General features: G+C 39.2%; 1 protein-coding gene across 4 annotated transcripts in view; it reads right to left on the bottom strand.

The window, feature by feature from the left end:
* The window catches only part of TEK (TEK receptor tyrosine kinase), a 125,137-nt gene that overhangs the window by 47,809 nt on the left and 54,022 nt on the right, over positions 1–23,306 (bottom strand). For 2 of the 4 annotated variants that reach the window (XM_017869329.1, XM_017869330.1), the window contains exons 3-7: positions 16,540–16,650; positions 15,516–15,668; positions 9,440–9,571; positions 8,825–8,965; positions 2,816–2,944 (exon numbers count right to left, since the gene is read on the bottom strand). In XM_017869329.1, the coding sequence (XP_017724818.1) occupies positions 2,816–2,944; positions 8,825–8,965; positions 9,440–9,571; positions 15,516–15,668; positions 16,540–16,650 (666 nt within the window). The remainder of the gene's footprint in view (positions 1–2,815; positions 2,945–8,824; positions 8,966–9,439; positions 9,572–15,515; positions 15,669–16,539; positions 16,651–23,306) is intronic. The other 2 variants (XM_017869331.1, XM_017869332.1) reach the window with 1 other exon arrangement.

Raw genomic sequence — 23,306 nt, 5'->3', positions numbered from 1 at the left:
CTCCTTTCATGAACCAGGGAGGAACAGTCTCAATATTAAAATGATTATCATGGCCATATCTCCCCTAGACTTTGCTGTTCAGTCCCCTCTTTCTTTTACTGAATGATTACAAAATACAACAAAAAAACCAGTTCTTCTTCCACTCATCAAATAACCCCATGGTATTGCTGATCAACAGCATTGTCCTCAGTTTAGGTATGTGAGAGATGTCTCATTCATTGGGAAGTCTGCAAATAGCAGATAAATAAGAGGAAAAGGTAAATAAAGTTGCTCACCAAAGAAGTACATCAAAGAAGTGGAATCTAACTTCCCCAAATCAATATCTCCTCAACAGCCAAATCGAAAATGTTGCTGCCAATATTGAAAGAAGGAAAAATGTCTGTGGTGTCAATAAAGGTAATGGTGTCAGGATTTCTTGCCTAATATCTACATAGTAAAGAATGAATAACCCTGAAATATGCCAATTTTATTCTGAACCATAGGGTCTTAGGGAACTGTGGACTATTTGTAATTGAATGTGAGACATGTTTGAAAATTTTCCAACACTCAGTAAGCAATGTAGGCGATAGAGGTGCCCTCAGAGCAGCAGTAACTACAGACTGTTCCTTATCGGTGGTTGGAAGAGGTAGGGTAAATAATGATATTTTATACTGATATCCTGCTTCTCAGGCCTGGAATGAAATGGGTAAAGGTGTGGAGAAGAAGGGAAAGAGGTCTAACACTTACAATGTTATTCCTTGATATATCTGTAAACTTGGAAAGATTATGGAAAATGTGCCAAATTTTTCAGCCTAAGTAGCTATTTGAATAGGAATTGAAAAACATGTTTTGACACTTTTAAAGCATTTCTTTCCTTCATCGTCCCCTTGTATTTTCCGAAGTTGTGTGGAGGTGAAGGTGGATGTGCTGGGCTAAAGTGGAATCTGGGAAGGGAGCTACTCTCTGAAAGCCCTAGTGACACCCTGGTTAACTTGTCTTAGATTCTCCCATCAGAATGCACTCCTTTTGCAGCATCAGCAGAAGGGAACAGACAGGAAGGAACAAAGTACAAAATTCAAATCCTTAAACTTGTTAGTTGCCCACGTTCAGTACAATCCCCTAGTAGCCCCATGGCATTTCCTTCCCTTTCTAACCACTCCCTGATTCCCGCCCTGTAGTAAAGTCCAGGCTTGGCAAAAGAAGAAAAAATATAAAGTTTAAGGATTTTGAGGAAACACTTGCTGGCATCCCACCCCTACTCCCAATATTTGTTCTGATTTCCAAAAGTAACAGAAAAAAAGACCATATAGCTGTATTATTACGAGTGTAGATTTCACTGGATATATGTTTATTTCAAAAGCATTTATATTTATATAATTGAAAAGCAATATATATTTATTATTTAAGTTTGAAGATACACATGTCTGATTCTTTTAATTTTAAAAAGTATATTCTAGGGCAGTGGATAGCAAACATTTTCTGTAAAGAGAGCAAATACAATCAGCTTTGCAAGCCATGTTTTCTGCCCTTGTAGTACAAAAGCAGCCACAGACAACATACTATAAATGAAAAGATGTGGCTGTGATCCAAAATTTTTTTCTTTATAATAACAGATGGTGAGAAATAAAAAGGAATGAAGTACTAATATATGCTACAACATAGATAAACCTCAAAAAAGGTGTGGCACATGAAGCTAGTCACAAATGATGACATATTATACGATCTTGTTTATAGCATATAAAATGTCAAGAACAGGCCATCTACAGAGACAGAAGATACAGCTGACCCTTGAATAATACAGGCTTGAACTGCACGGATCCACTGACATATGGATTTTTTTCAATAAATATATTGGAAAATTGTTTGGAGATTTAGGATAATTTGAAAAAACTCACAAACTATGTAGCCTAGAACTATCAAAAAATTAAGAAAAAGGTATGTCATAAAGGCATAAAATATATATAGATACTAGTCTATGTGCTAATTGACTATGTTATCGGTAAGGCTTCTCGTCAACAGTAGGCTATTAGTAGTTAAGTCTTTGGGGAGTCAAAAGTTCTATGTAGATTTTCTACTGTGAGGAGGGTCAGTACCCCTAGCCCCCATGTTGTTTAAGGTCAACTGCAAATTAACGGTTGTCAGAAACTAGGAGGATTGGAGAATGGAAGTTTCTGCTAATGGGTACAAAGTTTCTTTTGGTATGATGAATGTGTTGTAAAATTAGATTATTGCAATGATTGCACAGCTCTGTAAATATGCTAAAAAACCATTGAATTGTACATTTTTAAAACGTGAGTATTATCATATAAAAACTGTATCTCTATAAAACTGTTTAAAAAAAGACAGTGGGCTGGATTTAGTCTGTGGGTTACAGTTTGCTGACTCCTGCTGGAGAGTAATTTCCGAACTAGAATTACATAAAATTTCATTTTGAGCATAATCTTTTCTATTTGTTTTATTCTTTCTATTGCTTTAAAAATATCCCATCTAAATCCATCCCAAATTGCTCTTTCTCTGTTACGCATGTCCAGGGAAAAGGCTGGTCCTAAAGAAGGGAGCGGAAGAGGTAGAGCTCTCAGCTGGCCAGTCATCACTTAAGCTGCTACAAAGAGCACATGGTTTATGCCTAGTGCAAAGAGAAATAAAGCCTACTATTAGGGTCAGTAGAGAAGAATTAAAATGCTGTGCTTTAGAATTTAGGATAAATTATTTCCAACTTCTGGATGCAAACAAAAGAGGCTTGAGGATCTTAGGGTGCCGGCACAAGAATTATACCAGCAAAGCCCAGTTCAGACATGCTGAACATGGCCCTGACTACAGTGTTACCTTGCTTTACCTTCTCTCTCACACTGGAGTCCCTGCCGTCCTGGAGAGCAGAGACATCCTTGGAAGCGATCACACATCTCCCCATTGCTGCAGCTGCACCTAAGCTTACAATCTGGCCCATAAAAACCATGGTGGCATGCTGTAAACAAAGACATCAAAAAACCAGTATTAATCCCGGGGAAGAGAGGAAACTAAGGCTGGAGGTGCTCAGTTTTACTTTTCTAAGTCATCAACTTTGTTGATTTGTGTAAGGTAGGGTATAATTTATCTGAATTACCAGGAACTTAAAAAGCTGGGGAGTTCTGCCTCCAAAAAAGTTGAATGAGCTCCTATCAGGCCAACTGTCCTGTAGATACAACTACATTTAGAAAATAACTTCCTGAAAGCACTTAAGAGTGGGATAGGAAGAAAAAAGACCTAGAAGATTCTGGAGGAGAATTGAAATTTGTAAGATGGGAATGATGTGTTTCCCAATTTTTAGCTTTTAGCCTAATTGTTAGGTACAGTTGACACCACGTATGGAAGCTAAAATTCCAAAGAAAACCTGCAGTCTACTGGTCTGATGAATCAGAGGACAGAGTCAGGAAAACCACAGACACTGGAAAGAGAGGGAAAACCCAGAAAGAGAGTCAGAGAAAAGTCCCAGATCTTTGGCTGATCCTTGATCCATGCATGCTCAATACAGACTCAAAGCAGCCCAGCTAAAGATAAAAGAACTAAACTGAGTTTGACCTGATTCCTAACAGTGAGAGTTTGAGGTTTGAATCCTACCAAGTTAATTGCCTGCTAAAACAAAACAAAATCAGCATTCCTGAAAGGAATATATCATATTCCAGAGTCTCCACAATGTAACATTTTCAGTGTTCAAGATACAATCCCAAGAAGAAATGGAGAATTAAGGCCCATTTTTTAAAGGAAAAGAAAATCAACAGAGACCAACTGTGATGACTCAGATGTTGGAACAGACAAGAATTTTAAAACAATTATAATAACTATGCTCAGTGAGGTAAAAGAAGATATGTTCATAACAAATGAAGCAATGAGAAACTTCAGCAGGGAAAAAAAGCAAAAAGAATTTTTTTTTTTAAAAAAGCAAAAGAATTTTAAAACTGAAAAACACAATATTTGAAATCAAATAATCACTGTATGGACTTAGCAACAGAATGGAGATGACAAAAGAAAGAGTCAATAAACTTGAAGCAATATCAATAGATAGCCAATCTGAAGAAGAAAAGTAGGGAAAAGCTTGGAAAAAAATGATTATTAATCCTTAGGGACCCATGACACAAAACATCTAACACACATGTAATTGGAGGTCCAAGAAAGATCAGAGAGAAGGGGTTAGAAAAAATATTTGAAGAAATAATGGTTTAAACTATCCCAATTTGTTCAAATTTACACATTCAAAAATTTTTTTAAGCCCTTAGCATAATAAATATAAAGTAGACTATGCATAGGTACATCATAGTTAAACTGCTAAAAACTAAAAATCAAGATAATTTAAAATGTTAGTTTTTTAAGACTGTTTCTTTATAGTAGAATATTTAAGTCATTCAAATTATGTTTTGGTACTTGTAATAAGTTCCTGGGAGGACAGGGTAGAAGGATTATTTTCCCTTGGAGCTCACTAAACCTTCCAGGACAATTCTTTGAATTTGGTACATGGCAAATGGATTCTGTTAACTGAGTGTCCTTATTTTGGTCAACTGTAACATTACTAGAAGGCTTCTAACCAAAAATTAATGCAAAAGCTTGTCTTTTGGGGCGCTGATGATTTGTTTTGATTTTGCATTTTATTCACCCAGCTAAAATGCAGTCTTTTTTTTTCAGTATCAATCACAACAAAGTTTTCTACAAATTCAATACAATCACTATCAAAATTGCAATGGAATTTTTCTCAGAGATAGAAAAAACAATTCTAAAATTTATATTGAACCACAGAAGGCCTAGAATAGCCAAAGCAATATTGAGCAAGAAAAAAAAATGCTAGAGATATCACATTACCTGATTTCAAAATATATTACAAAGCTATAGCAATAAAAACAGTATGGTACTGGCATAAAAACAGATACATAGACCAACGGAACAGAATTGACAGCCCAGAAATAAATTTACACATTTACAGTTAACAGATTCAACAAAAGTATGAAGAACACACAATAGGGAAAGGATCATCTCTTCAATAAATGGTCCTGGGAAAACTAGATAACCACACGCAGAAGAATAAAATTAGAACCTCATCTCATTATATTCAAAACTCAATACAAAATGGACTAAAGACACAACATAAGACCTGAAATTGTAAAACTACTAGAAGAAAACAGAGGGGAAAAGCTTCTTGATATTAATCTGGGCAATGATGTTTTTGGATATGACCTCAAAAGCATAGACAACAAAAGCACAAATACACAAATGTGATTGCATCAAACTAACAAGCTTCTGCACAGCAAAGGAAACAATCAACAGAGTGAAGAAACAATGTATGGAACAAGAGACTGTATTTCCAAAGTATACACCTGATAAGAGGTTAATATCCAGAATATATAAGGAACTCAAACAACTTAATAGCAAGAAAACAACCTGATTAAAAAATGGACAAAGGACCTGAATAGACATCACCCTTTTCTGTTTGTTTTGTTTTTTGAGATGGAGTTTCACTCTTGTTGCCCAGGCTGGAGTGCAATGGCATGACCTCGGCTCACTGCAACCTCCACCCCCATGTTCAAGTGATTCTCCTGCCTCAGCCTCCCAAGTAGCTGGGATTAAAGGCATGCACCACCATGCCTGGCTAATTTTGTATTTTTAGTAGAGACGGGGTTTCTCATTGTTGGTCAGGCTGGTCTCGAACTCCCGACCTCAGGTGATCCACCTGCCTTGGCCTCCCAAAGTGCTGGGATTACAGGTGTGAGCCACCATGCCCAGCCGACATCTCTTAAAAGAAGACATACAAATGGCCAACAGGTATATGAAAAATACCCAACCTCACTGATCATCAGAGAAATGAAAATCAAAACCACAATGAGATATCACATCACACCTGCTAGCATGGGCAAGGATGTAGATAATAGGGAATTCTTGTATGCTGTTGGTGGGAATGTAAATTGGCATAGTCATTATGGAAAACAATATGGAAGTTCTTCAAAACACTCAAAATAGAACTACCGAGTGATCCAGCAATCCCATATCTGGTATATATCCAAGAGAAATGAAATCACTATCTCAAAGAGACATCTGTATTCTCATGTTCATTGCAGCATTACTTACAGTAACCAAAATATGGACTTGACCAAGTGTCCATCCATGGATGAATGGATAAAGAAAATGTGGTGTGTACACATATATAAAGGCATATTATTCAGCCTTTGAAAAGAAGGAAATCCTGTCATTTGCAACAACATGGATGAACCTGGAGGGCACTGTGCTAAGTGAAATAAGCCAGGCATAGAAAGGTCGATACTGTAAGATCTCTTCTATACATGGAATCTAAAAAAGTCAAACTTATAGAAGCAGAGTAGCATAGTGGTTCCCAGGGACTGCAGGGTGGAGGAAATGGGGAGATGCTGGTCAAAGGGCAAAAACTTTTAATTACACAGGGTAAGTTCTGGAGTTCTAATATACAGTGTGGTGGCTAAACTTAATATTACTGTATTGTATACTTGAAATTTGCTGAGCAATCTTAAATGCTGTCACCACACGCACACACACAGATGATAACTGTGTGAGGTGATAGATATGTTAATTAGCTTCATAGTGGTAATCATTTCACAATGTATACATATATCAAAATATCACATTTTGCACCCTAACTACATACAATTTTTAGTTAGCAATTAGACCTTGATAAAGCTGGAAAAAAACTTAATCACAACTTCTTACTCAAAGCAGATGGTAGAAAGGTTGAGAACTATTAATAAGCATAAAGGAAATCCGACTACTGGAATCAAGTTTCTCTTAGGATGGCAGAAGACCTTAAAATATCATGAAGCCTTGATTTTTTTAGTTTCTAGAATACATTGTAACTTTCTGCCTGGCAAAGGGTTCTGAATGACTTTGAATGATCATGTATTTGCACAGTGGAATTCCCGTTCTCTTTATTGTCCCCACTATTTGCTTCAAAAATTTTTATTATTGCTTATTTTCTCAGATAGAAACCAGCCCCAATACGTAAAGCATGCCGATGTACAATCTATTGTTGACTATTCTAAATCCTGGACTATTAAAGGAGACCATGTCCTTAAGTAGTTACTGTTAGAAATGTCTCCTTGCTTTCCTACTGCTTTTTGGATGGATTGAACAGGATAGTAACTGTTGAAAGGAGTCTGGAAGAATATTAGAATAATTCTATTCATAAAATCTTGTTGATTTCTTGATCCAGGAATGGGCTGGAATGAGCTCATGAAATGTACTCTTATAAACCTGGGCCCAGAGACACATTCACTATGAAGCAGATGAAGTGTATGTTCTAGAGACTGCCTGCATGCACCCTTTCCTGGGTCCTAGCAAAGTGTTCGTAGTTTGCATAAGATTTTATTTTATTTTTTTAAAAAGAGGGATCCCCCTGCCTGGAGTCACCTTTTACCTTAAGATGCACACTTCAGAGGCCAGATGGGATTCCTCCACTGCTGTGGCTCATTCCATGTTCCAGGGAGGCAGACATAGCATTAAGAGGGAACCGAATGAGGTACTGCAGGTGGCTGAAGCTAACTTTTGTGTAACTCTCCTCTTTGTCCTCCTCCTCCAAGCCCCTGGAGCTGTGCTGTCCAGTACAGTTAGCCACATGTGGCTATGGAACCCTTAAAATATAGCTAGTCCAAATTGAAATTTCAAAGACTTACTATGAAAAAGGGAGTGTTAAATATCTCATTAATACTTTTTTCTATTGATTACATGTTGAACTGATAATATTTTTAACATATTGGGTTAAATAATAGAGCAAAATTATTTCACCTATTTCTCCTCACTTTTTTAATGTGGACACTAGAAAATTTTAAATTCTATATGTGGATGGCTTATATTTCTATTGAATTGCTCTGCCCTGGAGCATTGTTATCAAGTTGCTGGGACCCCAGTGTAGCTACCATTAGTGCTGGATATGGGAAAAGCTGACTTTGTGAGATAAACACTGAAAAGCCTTTGAGCTCTGGCTAATTCACAATATGAATATACATTAAGGAGGTTCTGTCACATTTGTCTGCAGGTTCATGTTGAGCTACTGTGTGACAGTAGATGTGAAACGCATACTGAAAAATAGATGTCAGATGCACTCCACCGAGCCTGGTCAAACAGGAAAGCTTATTTTAGAAAGGGCAGAGGGACCCTGAGTAGGTGAAGTTAGTACTGCTTGCATAAGGTCCACAGCAGGTAAGATTTTAACTTCTTCAATTTTTGAGCCCCAAATCCTGTCTGGATCTGACCTAAACGCTCTGATTTTTTTTTTTTTTTTTTTTTTTAAGACGAGGTCTCCACTCTGGTTGCCTAGGCTGGAGTGCAGATTTAGCAATCATAGCTCACTAGCAGCTTGCAAACTCCTGGCTCAATCAAGGGATCCTCCTGCCTCAGCCTCCTGAATAACTGGGACAACAGGCATGTGCTGCCATGCCTGGCTAAAGCTGTGATGTTATGATTCACTGAAAAAAAAAAAAAAAAAAAAAAAAACAAATCTTCTATAGTCTTCCTACTCAAAGCGTTGTCTGAAAACCAATAGCATCGGAACTACTTGGGAGCCTGTTCAAAATGCAGAACCTCGGGCCCTAGTCCATGCCTACCAAATCAGAATCCATGCTTTAGTAAGATCCCCAGATGATAGTTATGAGAAGTACTTTCTTTCTATGTGGTCCAGATTTTTATTGTGAAAATATAATTAACATTGGATGTAAACATCCATGATTCAAAATCCTGTCGTCCAATAGTGGGTAACTAAGCAGTCCAGGTATAGCCTATGTTGTGATTTCCAGCAAACTAGATCTCCTTTCTTTACCTGCTAGAACATTTTCTGTCCAAGGATGTGATTGGTCCATACCTTCATTGCACTGCAGACCCTTCCAGCCTGTGGCACAGGAACACCCATAGGGGTCAGGGAGACAGAACACGTAAGACTTGCATCCATCTTGTCCACTGCACCTTTCTTTACAAGTTCTGCCAAATGTGTGCCGTTCACAAGCTTTGGGAGGAAAAGAGAAGATGGTTCAGAGTCAAATATGCAACCCTTTGAAATACATAATCCTTTGGATTTATTTCTCCTAGTCTAGTGAATATGGGAAACAGTCAAATCTCAGCTGTGGCGTAGTAGGATGAACACACCCTTATGGCCCATTTTACTGATAGTGAAACTGTCCCACAGAGAGGACATCAGGGACATCACTCACAATCATGCAGGTTTGTGCACTGCACAAACCTAGGGGGCAGCATTCACATTGTAAATATCATAGATCTGTATATTTATTATAACTTTCCAGTGGTTGGCAATAAAGAGCCTTTAGGAAAAGGCACCTTTTTCTAATTCACACACAGGTGCCATCTGACCTAACAGAGGCCATTTAGCTTCCATTCCCATCTGTGTCCAGATCTAAAATTCTAGATCCAGCAATGACGGCTTTTTAAATCCACAGCTTACTTATCAAGTCTCTTGACTTACCCTTCTCACATGTCCTTCCCATAAACCCAGGAGGGCAAATGCATTCTCCAGTATCTTCATGGCAGACACCATTGTTCACACAAACAGTACAGAGACGGTTACATTCAGGTCCCCACTTCTGAGCTTCACATCCTTTTGTTAAGGAAAACAAGGCTGTGGTGAGTAGAGCACATTCACTCAACAAATCTTTACTGAGCACCTACTGTGTGTCAGTCATTTCAGTGGACAATGGTGAATGAAGATAAAATACAGGTTCTGCTCTCTAAAAGTTAATTGTCTAATATGGGAGACAGACATGTCAACATGAAATTGTGATAGAAACAAAGACAAGGAGTACCTAACTCTCTGTCTGATGGATGGAAGAGGGCATAAAGGAAGGCTTCCCAGAGGATATGGTGTGCAAGCTGAATCTGCAGGACCAACTAAGTAGCAAAGAAGATAAGGCTGGAGAGTGTGTTCCAGGCAAAGACAAGGCATGGGAAGAGAACGTGGCCATGTCCAGGGAGCTGCAGGTATGGTTATAGGCTGGCGCTGTGGTTTTCAAAGTGTGGTTTCTGACCAGTAGCATCCCCATCATCTGGGAATCTGTTAGAAATGCAAACGCCAGATCCCACCCAACCATGACCTACTGAATGAGAAATTCTAGAAGTGGCCTAGTAATCTGTGTTTAACAATCCCTGCAGGTGATTCTGATGTATGCTAGAGTTTGAGAACCTCTGGCCTAGAGTATGTGGAGGAGGGATAAGGCTACAAAGAGAACGAGTAGCAGGAACTAGTAGCCTCCACCTATTTTTCAGCTGGAAAACCATATAAGAAGTGAAACAAGATAGGCAAAACCTAAAGTCCAGGGATGGTAAAATCCTTCTAGATTCAGATTTCCTGGCCACTTCTAACACTTGGTGATTTTTGATTGTTAATTAGGTCCTAGGATAGCTTCTAATATAAGGATAACCCAGGGGGTTGGAATGACCCTTTGTGGTCAGGAATTTAGTTTCATTTCTCATCTGAAGGGAACTAATGTCTTTGTCCTGTTGTTAGTCTCATGGTAAGCTTGGGCCTGTGCCTACAGCTGATGGAACCTTATAATTTCTTTAGCAAGAACTCCTGGTTATCAGTATTTTCTCTACAGTAATCAAGAAGACTGCCAACACACATAATTTCTTACAGTCTTCCACTTAATAGACAAAGGTACAAAATGTCCAAAAACTAATATTTATATTCCTCAATACATAATGGGAAAGAGGTTTTGTACAATTAGTGATTTCTTGAGAGCCAGACTGCAGGTTATTTACACATGTTGAAAACTAATGGTGGCAGGCAATGTAGATGGCAATGAGCTTCCTGTGACATTAAACTGTACCTAGCCCTGTACCTACCTACAGACCTATCCCAGCGTCACTTCTCATCCCAGGAAGGAAGAAAGAATAAATAAAGCTTTAGGGAATAATAGGGGTGATTTCTTGGGGATGGAGAGGTCAAGAAAAGAGTTTGTTGATAAGCAACAAGTATACAATTAGGCATCTATTTTCTTCAAAGGCCTTGTGATTTTGTATTTTAAGAAACCCTACTTTCGAAAATCTTGCCAGAGAACAAATCTACAGAAAAGAAAATCCTATTGTGATTTTTTAATAAAAAATCTTTAAGCACTGACTGTTTCTAAGTTTCAATTCAGCCTGTAGAGATATTGATATGGTTTGCCTCTGTGTCCCCACCCAAATCTCATCTCCAATTGTAATCCCCACATGTTGAGGGAGCGACCTACTGGGAGGTGATTGGATCATGGGGTGATTTCCCCATGCTGTTCTCCTGAGAGTGAGAGAGTTCTCATGAGAGCTAATGGTTTTATTTTATTTTATCTTATTTGAAAAAGAGTCTTGCTCTGTTGCCCAGGCTGGAGTGCAGTGGCAAGATCTCGGCTCACTGCAACCTCTACCTCTCAGGTTCAAGCTATTCTCCTGTCTCAGCCTCCCAAGTAGCTGGGACTACAGATGTCCACCACCACGCCCAGCTAATTTTTTTGTATTTTTAGTAGAGACCAGGTTTCACCATGTTGGCCAGGCTGGTTTTGAACTCCTGACCTAAGTGATCCACCCACCTCGGCCTCCAAAAGTGCTAGGATTACAGGCATGAACTACCATGCCCCGCTGAGCTACTGGTTTTAAAGTGTGGCATTTCCCCACTTTGCATGCACATGCTCGCTCTCTCCTGCCACCTTGTGAAGAAGGTGCTTGCTTCCCCTTTGTCTTCTGCCATGACTGTAAATTTTCTGAGGCCTCCCCAGCCATGCAGAACTGAGTCAATTAAATCTCTTTTCTTCATAAATTACCCAGTCTCAGGTAGTTCTTTATAGTGGTGTGAAAACGGACTAATACAGATACCCTACAGTTAAGAGAAGTGGACACATGCCTTCATCTCATTTCTTCATAAACATCAATGAACTCATACAGGGGAGAAATATTCTTAAATGGGATGATTGTGATCCAACTTAAACTTTCTTAGAATGATTTTAGATATTAGCTGTGCTTGTCGAATGGTTTCATTAAAATACTCCTAACCACAAAGGAGAATGAACACATACTCGTAGCAAACTGAAAAGAGACAGCTTGGATATCAAAATGTGTTTGAAATCTTTTGCTCTATCTTTAAAGGTCAGGTGAATTTCATACTCTAGTTTATAGGTTTGTTTTAATATTAAAGTTTTTTTTAAAGCTTTAAGCCTTTTACCACTGTGTTCTTGTGATATAATAATATATGTTATATATATAGTCTCTTATATTTTATATATATATACACACACATATATACATATATATATGTATGTATGTGTGTATATATACATATATACACACACACACACACACACATACACACGTATAATATATATATAGTCTCTTCCCTGGTTCCTGGCACAGAGTTCCTAAAACCCCTGGAATCTCTGGAGTGGTAAGAGTGCCTTTCGTATGCTAATGAGAGGACTGGTGGCTGGTGGTCCCTAGATAGTTTCGGATGAGGGTTAGTCACCAGAAATACCAAGGCATGATTAGAGAGTTGTGATATTCAGCCTCACCCCCGAATCTCTAGGGAGGGGCTAAAGGCTGCATATTGAATTGATCAATGGCCAATGATTTAATCAATTATGCCTACCTAATGAATCCGCCATAAAAACCCAAAAGGACAGGGTTCAGAGAGCTTCCAGATCACTGAACACACGGAGGTTCCTGGAGGGTGATGTACCTAGAGAGCACACGGACGCTCTGCACCCCTCCCCATACCTTGCCCTGTGCATCTCTTCCACCTGGCTGTTGGTCTTATCCTTTGTAATATTCTCTATAATAAGATGCTAAATGTGTTTCCCTGAGTTCTGTGAGCCCTCCTAGCAAATTAACCCAACCCAAGGGGGAGTCTTGCCTCCAATTTATGATATATGGTCAGTCAGAGACATAGGTCACAACCTGGGGCCTGCAACTGGCATCTAAAGTAGGGGCAGTTTTATAGGACTGAACACTTAACTAGTAGGGTCTGATGCTATTTCCAGGTAGAGTCAGAATTAAGTCAAATTGCAGGATACCCAGTTGATATCTGCTAGAGAACTGGATAGGGTGTAAGGAAAAATCCCTACACATTGGTGTCAGAAGTGTTGTGTTCAGTGAGAGCAGAGATTAGGAAAAACACTTTGATTTTCCTATCTCAAACAACTATATATCAACATGCATAGACAGTTTGACCTTCCTAGAAGATGTACCCCATTTACCCTCTGAGTATACCTAGTACATGGTGTTATATCAGACTCCAGAGAAACTATCTAAATGAAATAAAAGCAAATTGCTTCCTTGCCATTCAGTCTCTCCTGAGTAGTGGAGTAAAAGGGGATGTCACTTGCTTCTCCCAAGTCCACAGAAACTTCATGTAAAGGTAGCTGTGAGGCAAGCTATTAGAAGCTGAATATTGCAGTTTTGCTATCATCATAAATTATATTTTTTAAAGATTCATCTTACAAAAAGGCTGCTCTGACATTTAATAGAAGTCAAGCACAGTAGTCATCTAGGAGGAAACAGGTCCTGGGTACATGGAAAGATTCCTCTCGACTCAAGCCCAAATAGTCCTGCCTATAAAACACCTTGCTATATTTTATGTCCACAGAGGGGGCTAAGCATGGAGCATAAACTAGATGAACCACACTTCTCATACTTCTATTGTCATTTTTCAATATTTATTTAGGTAATTATACATGTGCCTACTCTGATTGGGAATGACCCAAAGGACAGGGATTTATCTTATGATCCTGTATTCTCAACACCAACACAATTCTTGGCACAGATTTATAATCAACACATTTTGGCAAACGAATGGGGGAACATAATGCAAAGCAAATGAATTGGAGATGCCAGTCATTAGAGGAATGACAGAGAAGTCCAGGCATTTAGACCCGAAGACTTCAATATTTAATATTATGAAAACCTGATATAGCTGGGGAGAATTCAGGGCAAATCATTTTCTTTCTATTCATCAAGTTCCTGTAAAAATTACAGGAAAATGTAATGGTGATATTTATGCCCCACTTCAATAGTTATAATGGAGAAAAAAAGTTTTACTAGTTCTAACTCTTACATTTTTCAAAACTGAAAATAAAAATCACACTTAAGAGTTAAATGACCTGGGAAGTGTGGGATTTGCAGGAGGCAATGTTTAAGTAGACTTTAGTCTAATCCAAGAGGTCCAACTCATCCCCCTAGAGCAGACACCTTTCAGTGAGACTGCTTTACTCATTGTGATCCCCCTTTTTATATGGATGATTATGCTGTACAAATGTGAGCTTCTAGTGCCTGTAACTTGTAGTACGTGGATCCACTCTTGTCTATAGCTCACTGGTCTAGGCTGATAGACATCTAATATATGTTAGGCCAATCTCATTATTTATCCTGGAAATTCAAAATTTGGAAGTGAAAGAAACATTGCTGAAGCTGAGTCATGGTAAAAGCAGCATCTTTGAGAGAAAGCCCTCTCCCCTACCTCCCCACACCCACCACAACGGAGCCTCAGCTCTTCCTTGAAGTTTATCTTTACTGGAACTTGCTTTATAGTGGTTTTTTTTTTTTTTTTTTTTTTTTTTTTGAGACAGGGTCTTGCTCTTTCATCCAGCCTGGCCCGCTGCAGCCTCGACCTCCTGAGTTTGAACTATCCTCCTACCTCAACCTGCCAAATAGCTGGAACTACAGGCATGCATCACCATGCCTGGCTAATTTTTGTATTTTTTGTAGAGATGGGGTTTTGCCATGTTGCCCAGGCTGGTCTCAAACTCTTGAGCTCAAAGGACCTCTCAAAGTGCTGAGATTACAGGCATGAGCCACGATACCCGGCCACTTTTCAGCTTTCCCATCAATTTATTAAGAGTCCTTAGTGTCCTCCTCTTGTATGGTTTGGCTGTGTCCCTACCCAAATCTCATCTTGAATTGTAGTCCCCATAATCCCCATGTGTTGTGGGAGGAACCCAGTAGGCGGTAATTTAATAATGGGGGCAGTTGCCCTCATGCTGTTCCCATGATAGTGAGTGAGTTCTCATGAGATATGATGGTTTTATATGGTGCTTTCCCCCTCCTTCACTCTCATTCTTCTCTCTCCTGCCACCATGTGAAGAAGGATGTGTTTGCTTCCTCTTTTGCCATGATTGTAAGTTTCCTGATGCCTCCCCAGCCATATTGAACTGTGAGTCAATTAAACCTCTTCCCTTAATAAATAACCCAGTCTCAGGTATGTCTTAATAAAGAGCATGTGAAATTAGAAATGATTTGCCCTGAGAAAAGAAAATGATTTGCCCTGAATTTTCCCCAGCTATGTCAAGTATTTGTAATATTAAATATTTAAGTCTTCAGGTCTAAATACCTGGGTTCCTCTGTCATTCCTCTGATGATTGCTATCTCTTATTCATTTGCTTTGCAGCATAAGAACAGACTAATACCACCTCCAACCAATCCCTGGTTTTTGCTTAAGAAGCCATAGTTCGTTTCTATTACCTGCAACTAAAATCCTAACAACCTAAAACTACACCATCACAAATGGTGGCCTCTCCATCACTTACTCCGGACTATCAGCCTGGTGAAGGCCGAGGTGAAGAGGTTTCCTCCTATATACCTGGCCGAGTACACTCCAGCATCCTGGGGCTGAGCATGAGGCAGGTGTACTTCTAGAATATCAGGTACTTCATGCCGAGGCACTGAATGGATGAAGGAACCTAGTAAGAGGGAAGAGGGAATAACAATAGGTCACACTGAAACATTCCTGTTTCCTTGTCTGGTTTCTCCACTTAATCAGCTTTCCCTGACGTGGTAAAGAAAATGTGCTCTCACATATTGGATGTGGGAGAAGAATGAAAAGGCTGAACTATTCAATACTCTCCCAATAGTCAAGATAGTCATAGTGATAAAACAGATAGGTTAGTCTGTGGGATCTACCACCAAACACATAAAGGTGGGAGTAGTCTAAGTTCTTACATTCTACAGGGAGAAGTGAACATAGTTGGCAGGCAAAGTTAGGTGAAAAATGAGAGGTAACCCTGTCAACTAACCAATTAACCAGGAGATATCTATAATCGCTACTCCAGTCTGGAAGTCCTATCCACTCACAGACTTCAGAATGATCCCCATCAATATTCCAGCTGGATCAGGCAACTGACACTGGGTGGTATCAAACCATAGCTAGGTTCTAGACACATTTGGATTACGCAGTTGGACTGTCGGAACTGCTAACAATTGGCTTCCCATGTTTACTGTGGTAATTTCCTAAACCTTGCAATCAACAATGTCAGAATGAAAGAAACTCACATTTTACATGGCTGAAGCTGGGATCTCACATTATGATGGGGTTTTATTGTATGCACATATACCATGTACATTCATATATATGAATTCCACTTTAATATTCTTAAGTAACCAAATATGTCACCTAAGAGGGCTTCTATCATACACAGAATTTGAAAGCTTGCATCATAGCTGCTTTACTTCAAACATCTGCCCACAAGACCTCAATAGGAAAATGATCCAATATGTTGTATGTTATCTGATATCTCACATCATAATGGGGAAAGCAATGAAACACATACTCACCATTTTTGTAAATCACTGCATCTTCTTCTTTAATCAATACCTTTTTGAAAGATATGTTTACATTATCTCCCTTGTCCACAGTCATAGTTAAAGTAGCTGGTAGGAAGGAAGCTTTTAAAAGAGAGAAAACAAATACCAAAAATGGGGTCACACATTTTCTCCAGGAGCAATTGAACTTTGAGACTCAGAAAATGAGGGCTGGCACTTGCTAGATGTCAAATGGTTTTTGTAATGTGAAAAACAGTGGTGGCTAATTTACACTCCATAAGAGTGTAAATATATACAAACAATATGCCTATACACAATTTTTCTATTCAGTGGTTGGGGAGGTGAGGACTTTGTGTTGGTTAGTTCAGAGTGAATATCCCTTATCTGAAATACTTAGGGCCAGAAGTGTTTCAGATTTTATTTTTCCATTTTGAAATATTTGCATTATGCCAGCTAAGGATCCCAAATCAGAAAATCTGAAATCCAAAATGCTCCAATGAACATTTCCTTTAAGCATCAAATTGGCACTCAAATATTTTGGATCTTGGGGCATTTCAGATTTCAGATTTTGGATTTGGAATACTCAACCTATACCTATTATCAAACTAAGTCCTGATACTAACAACAAACTACATTAACTATGAATCTGCCATCCTTTTCCAATCCCAACCAAGTTTTCTCAAAGCGGAAAAAAATACGAATGAAATCTGAGTTTCCCCAAAGTGAAAGAGAAAAAAACATTTGCCAAATGGCTTTTCCCCTGGTCCTTTTGTGTTGTTGTTGTTCCAAATAATTCTAATTCTAATTCTAATTTCCATGCATTTCTCAAATAAAATGAGCAAAATGCTGGACTTACTACTCATGGTGTAAATATTGGAAGATTGAAGAATAAAGACAAGGATAGAATCTAATATCTTGCCTTCTACCTTTTAATTATATATGTATGAACTGACATAGTTATGGAACTGGACAGTACTGAGATGTAACTGGGAAAATTATTTTATATTTGACTTATAAAATCATAAGCCAAGGCTGGGCACAGTAGCTCATGCCTGTAATCCCAGTCCTTTGGGACGCCAACATAGACAGATCACCTGAGGTCAGGAGTTCGAGACCAGCCTGGCCAACATGGCGAAACCCAGTCTCTACTAAAAATACAAAAATGAGCCAGCAACTTTCTTCCAGCAACAAGAGTTTCTGAATTCCTTTAACTTATATCATAATCTGCAGAAAGCCAAACTCTGTGAGATAAGGAGGTATTGACTTTAGGCTTTAAGTTAAGCCAATGTTAACAATATAAGGCTCACCACTAAAAGAAGAGAAACAGTCTATCTAACTTTCCTCAATAGGAGGGCAAGAGAGAAGAGAAGGAAACAAAAGACATAAAATGAGAACCAAAGGACCAGAGAAAATCATGGCGTGGAAAAGATAGAATAAGGTGGCAGAAGTTATGCCAAATATATATTAAAAGGCAGGAGCTCATATCAAATTGAGATCAGAAAGTCTTAGATTCTAGAATCTTAATTCTAAAACACACACACACATAAAACTGTGTGCTCTTTTCATGAAGTATGCATTCAACATAATGGCACATAAGATTGCAAATAAAGGGATGTAAAAATATATAGCACACTAACACTAACTAAATAAAACTAGTATTGCAACATTTATACAGAAAAAATTATTATAAAGCTAAAAAACTGTTAGGGATAAAGATGGTCATTATGTAACGATAAAACAGAACCATCTACTGATAAAACCCTGTTAGATTTTATTCACATGTCATGTTCAGGAAGATATTGTAATCCTGAAATTATATATGCATCTAACGACAGAATTTCAAAGTTCATGAAACAAAAAGTGTCAGAATTAAAGAAACTGACAAATCCATAAGCACAGTGGAAACTTTCAGAAATTAATCAAAAAGACTGAAAAGTACTAAGAAAATATTTAGAAGATTTTAATAATGCTATTAGAGATCTGTTGAATATTCATTTACCCCTTGCTCAGTTACTGAAATACACATTATTTACCAGAACATTACCTATTTATCCACAAAGCACATCTCTGTTAATAACAAATTCTCTGACCAGAATGCACCTAAATTAGAAATTAATAGCAAAACATCCTGCCCCGCAAAGTAAGAATTCCTATAAAGATTCAGACCAGGACCAAGCCTTGGGATTGTACGGATCCTGCTGAGGACCTTGTGATGAACCAGCTGGTCACTGTGCCCTCATTCTCATCTCATCCATAGCTTTCAGATGGTGATTTGAGAAAGACTAATCAAGTGTTTTGTGCACCACTGGCTAAGACAGCTACCCTGTGAGAGCAAAAGATGCCTCCAAACCATGCTCAGAAGGACCTGGGCTTTAGGCTTGTCTGCTTGCTTTCACTGGCTGTGGGCTGTGCCTGCTGACCCTAGTATGGGTGCCTTGCACAGACTCCCCTGGTGGTCAGGTATGTGAATGCCTTTGGTGCAGATGATGACTGGGGCAAACCCAGAGAGACCACGGGGTAGATCATTCCAGCAGTGTGAGCGCTGGAATCAGACACATTCCTGGGCTTGGATCCACCCTCTCCCACCCTTTTTGAAAGAGTTGCTTCACCTCTGCAAATCTCAGTTTTCTCATGTGTAATTGAAAAGTAATAATACCTACCTTCAAAGGTTGTTAGTAATATTAAGTGATGTAGGCTAAGCCCTGAGGTGCTTAGAGGAGGTCAGTATCCTTCTAATATAAACAGCAACACTGCTGTGCTGACATTTCTGATATGAACCTGAGGGACACTTTTCTCCAGAGCACTAAAATGAACCAGCCATAAAGGAGGAGCAGACAGGGAACTGGATGGTGAGGAGGGCTGGCTTTGCGGGGCTTCTGCTCACATTGCCAAGTGCTTCATTTAGCCCTCCAAATGCATGCAGCTCTTGCTCTCTGTGGCATGCTCCTGGACTCCTATGAGAATTTTTTTCTGACCATTTCATGCTGTTGTTCCTGTCTATGTGGTTTGTTTATATTTTCTGCTCCTTTGTGTCAGAATTATTTAGCTGACCGTGGGACTTCTCACTCAGTATTGTGTTCTGAAAGGAACCAAGGTTCCCCAGTAGGCTCAACTCCAAGTAGCTTTCCCCCCCTACTCTGCGGCTCTTTATTATTTAGGACTGTGCTTTTTAAGCTCCTGTTTTCTTAGGGGCATTATCACACCAGAGTTTCACCGCTGTCCAGAGTTTACCTCTGCATGAATGTCTCTAGGCTGGTTGTTCTCTGCTGAGTACTAACGAAGGAAATCCAACATTCATGTCCTACTTTGGGCTTTCTGATGACACAGGAGCCTGGCTTGTATTTCAGTACACATATATTGATGTCATGTGACTTGACTAGACCATAAAAACAACAAGAACATTTTAATAGCGCCTACTATGGACCAAGCACTGTTATAAGCACTTTACACAAATTTAATTGTCAGCCTGGGCGCGGAGGCTCACGCTTCTAATCCCAAAACTTTGGGAGGCCAAGGTGGGATATCTTAAGGCCAGGAGTTTGAGACCAGCCTAGGCAACACAGTGAGACCTCCTCTCTACAAAAAAATGTTTAAAAATTAGCCAGGTATGGTGGCATATGCCTGTAGTCCCAGCTGTTCAGGAGGATCACTTGAGCTTAAGAAATCAAGACTGTAGGCCAGGCATGGTGGCTCAAGCCTGTAATTCTAGCACTTTGTGAGGCCGAGGTGGGCAGGTCACAAGGTCAGGAGATCAAGACCATCCTGATTAACACAGTGAAACACCATCTTTACTAAAAATACAAAAAATTAGGCGTGGTGGCGGGTGCCTGTAAGTCCCAGCTACTCAGGAGGCTTAGGCAGAAGAATGTCGTCAACTCAGGAGGCAGAGCGTGCAGTGAGCCAAGATCGCGTCACTGCACTCCAGCCTGGGCGACAGAGTGAGACTCTGTCAAAAAAAAAAAAAAGAGAGAGAGAGTTCAAGACTGTAATGAGCTACTGCACCCCAGCCTGGGCAACAGAGCGAGACTCCAACTAAAAAAAAATTACTTTTTTAAATATCCCTATGAGACAGGTGCTACAATTATCCTAATTTTACAGATGAGGAAATTAAGGTACAGAGAATCTAGGTAACCTGTCCAAGATCACATAGCATATACATGGGAGAGCCAGGATTTGAACCAAGGAATCTGGCTCTGCATGCTTTCATAGATTATGTAATGTTAGCACTCAAAAGGCTTTAAGGTCCAACCACCTCATTCTATAAATGATATTGCCGAGGCCTAGGTTAGAAGATAACTTGCTTAAGATCATTTGGATGGGCTAATTCATGGGCAGAACTTAACTAAAAATATAATTCCTTATTCCTTAAGGGCTGGAGAAGAAAGTAGGTGGTAGTAAAAGTTACACACAAGTGAAAACACAGATGAAAAACAAGTGAGCTCAATTTCAGTCATCTCCTTTTAGTTTACTTATTGTATAAGTACCACAGGAAATAATGTAGTTTTATATCTGTGATTATTTTGTGCAATTTCACCATAGTCCTGTGAAGACAGTATAGCTACAGTTTATCCATATGGGAGATGCAGTTGAGAAAGACTAAGTCCCTTACCCAAGGCCTGTCAACAGTGAATAAATGTGGAAGTTGAGACACAAACTCAAGACCTCCACCCCTAGTTCTCCAGACTTATCTTCTCCAGGTCCACATCCTTAGCTCTCAATTCCAGCCACTTTGAACTGTATTCAGTTCCTTAGCCAGACCTCATCACTCACGTCCTAGTCATGAGTTTTCTTTCTTCTTTTCTCATCCTTTTCTCCTAAGCGTCGTCAGTTCCTACTCATTCATCAGTTTCCATTTAGGTATCTCCAGAGACCTCACACAACACTTGGAACACAGGTTAGACGCTCTCATAGCTACTCCCTAAATACCCCTGCATTTTTCCATTATAGCCCCACTCATGGTATATAACCCCTACTAGATTGAGTGTTCCAGGAGGGCAAGATCACATCTGGTTTGAAAGGTAGCACAGGGTGATGGTTAGAGCCAAGCTTCTAGAATCAGGCCTGACTTCACCTTCCCAGATCCAACACTCCATAGCTAGTGAATGCACATAAGTTACAATAGCTAAGCCTCATCTATTAGTGGGGTCTTAACAGTCCTCATCTGATATATATTTGATAAAGACTAAGTTAGTAATACATATAAAGTTGCTAGGGGAATGTCAGGCATACAAAGGAAAATGTGTGGCACAAATAGAGGCTCAAGAATAATTGTGGTGGCCGGGCGCGGTGGCTCACGCCTGTAATCCCAGCACTTTAGGAGGCCGAGGCGGGCGGATCACGAGGTCAGGAGATGGAGACCACCCTGGACAACATGGTGAAACCCCATCTCTACTAAAAATACAAAAACAAGCTGGGCATGGCAGTGCGTGCCTGTAGTCCCAGCTACTCGGGAGGCTGAGGCAGGAGAATCGCCTGAACCCAGGAGGCAGAGGTTGCAGTGAGCTGATGTTGCACCACTGCACTCCAGCTTAGGTGACAGAGCAAGACTCCGTCTAAAAAAAAGAAGAAGAAGAAGAAGAAGAATTATGGAATGAAAGTATAAATGAACTAAACTGTTTCAGATTTTCCCATTTTCTTGATGCTTTTAACATATTCCTTTGTGTTATTTAACTGCAAATGGCTCTCCTCAATCAACTTCATAAATCATGTTTGGGAAGTTTGATATTCTTAATATAAAGCTATTTCTCAAATGAAAGTAGGAATAAAATAACCCTCTGTTTCTTCTAATGGATCAGTTTGAAACAGGTCTTTGGATCTGAAAATGTTTCAAACTTTATATATAATTTCCTACCCCCAAATGAAATCACCAATGAGGTTTGAGTCAAACTGCTGTTGACTATTTTGGATGATGCCATTGATAAAAACCAGTTTGGCTGTTTGGGGTGTATGAGCCAATGTAAGCTGTGTTTGGGCACATCTCAAATGGATTTTCCACTTCCTCCACAGATGTACGAGTCAGCAGCAAGCAGGAATATATTGATGTTTATTTTATCCTGCTGCGTCCCTAGGCAGGCATTTCTGAGTTTCCATGATGTTTTAATAACGAATTAATAGTGACATGAAAACATAGTTTTGGAGGTTTTTCCTGATTCACCATAAAGGATTTCACTTTCCTCAAACCAGATTTCCCCCACTGGATGGTCAGCAAGAAAACAGAACCTGTTCACCAGCTTGAGATGCTGTTATTGTTAAAATACAGGAGGGAACATACTACCTATTTTTCCATTTTGTGTAAAACTCCATAATATGTTAATGCATAGTAAAAATTTCTACAATTGAGTAGGAAAATTGTCTCACCAATTTATTACTCAAAGAAATGATAATAATCACAGTTGTTAAACATTTACTGTGAAGCAGATAATGTAATTGGTAATAGTTAAGTGCCTTATTTAATTTTCAAATACGTGTGATAAAATCTCTATCCCTATTTTTTTCCACATGAGGAAAAATTATGACTTCAATTAAGTAACTTGTCCTGAGCCACACCACTCAGTCGCAGAGGTAGACTTGAACCCATATCTGTCTGACTTCCACTCTCATACCTCTACTCTGTGCCCTGCGTTGCTTTTTAGGGCTTCAGGTGGAATCATTGTACTTTATAAAACAAGAGCTCAGAATCAGGGAGAGTTGTTAACATTAAGTGAGAATGTTATCGAAAGGGTAGTGTAGTGGTAATAAATACTGTCTCTGAAGTCAGATCACTTGGCATCAAATGCTAT

Source organism: Rhinopithecus bieti, unplaced genomic scaffold, assembly GCF_001698545.2.
Source record: "Rhinopithecus bieti isolate Rb0 unplaced genomic scaffold, ASM169854v2 scaffold_2572, whole genome shotgun sequence".
Taxonomy (NCBI): Eukaryota; Metazoa; Chordata; class Mammalia; order Primates; family Cercopithecidae; genus Rhinopithecus; species Rhinopithecus bieti.
The sequence above is the reverse complement of the archived record's forward strand: the minus strand, read 5'-3'. Positions and strand labels throughout refer to the sequence as shown.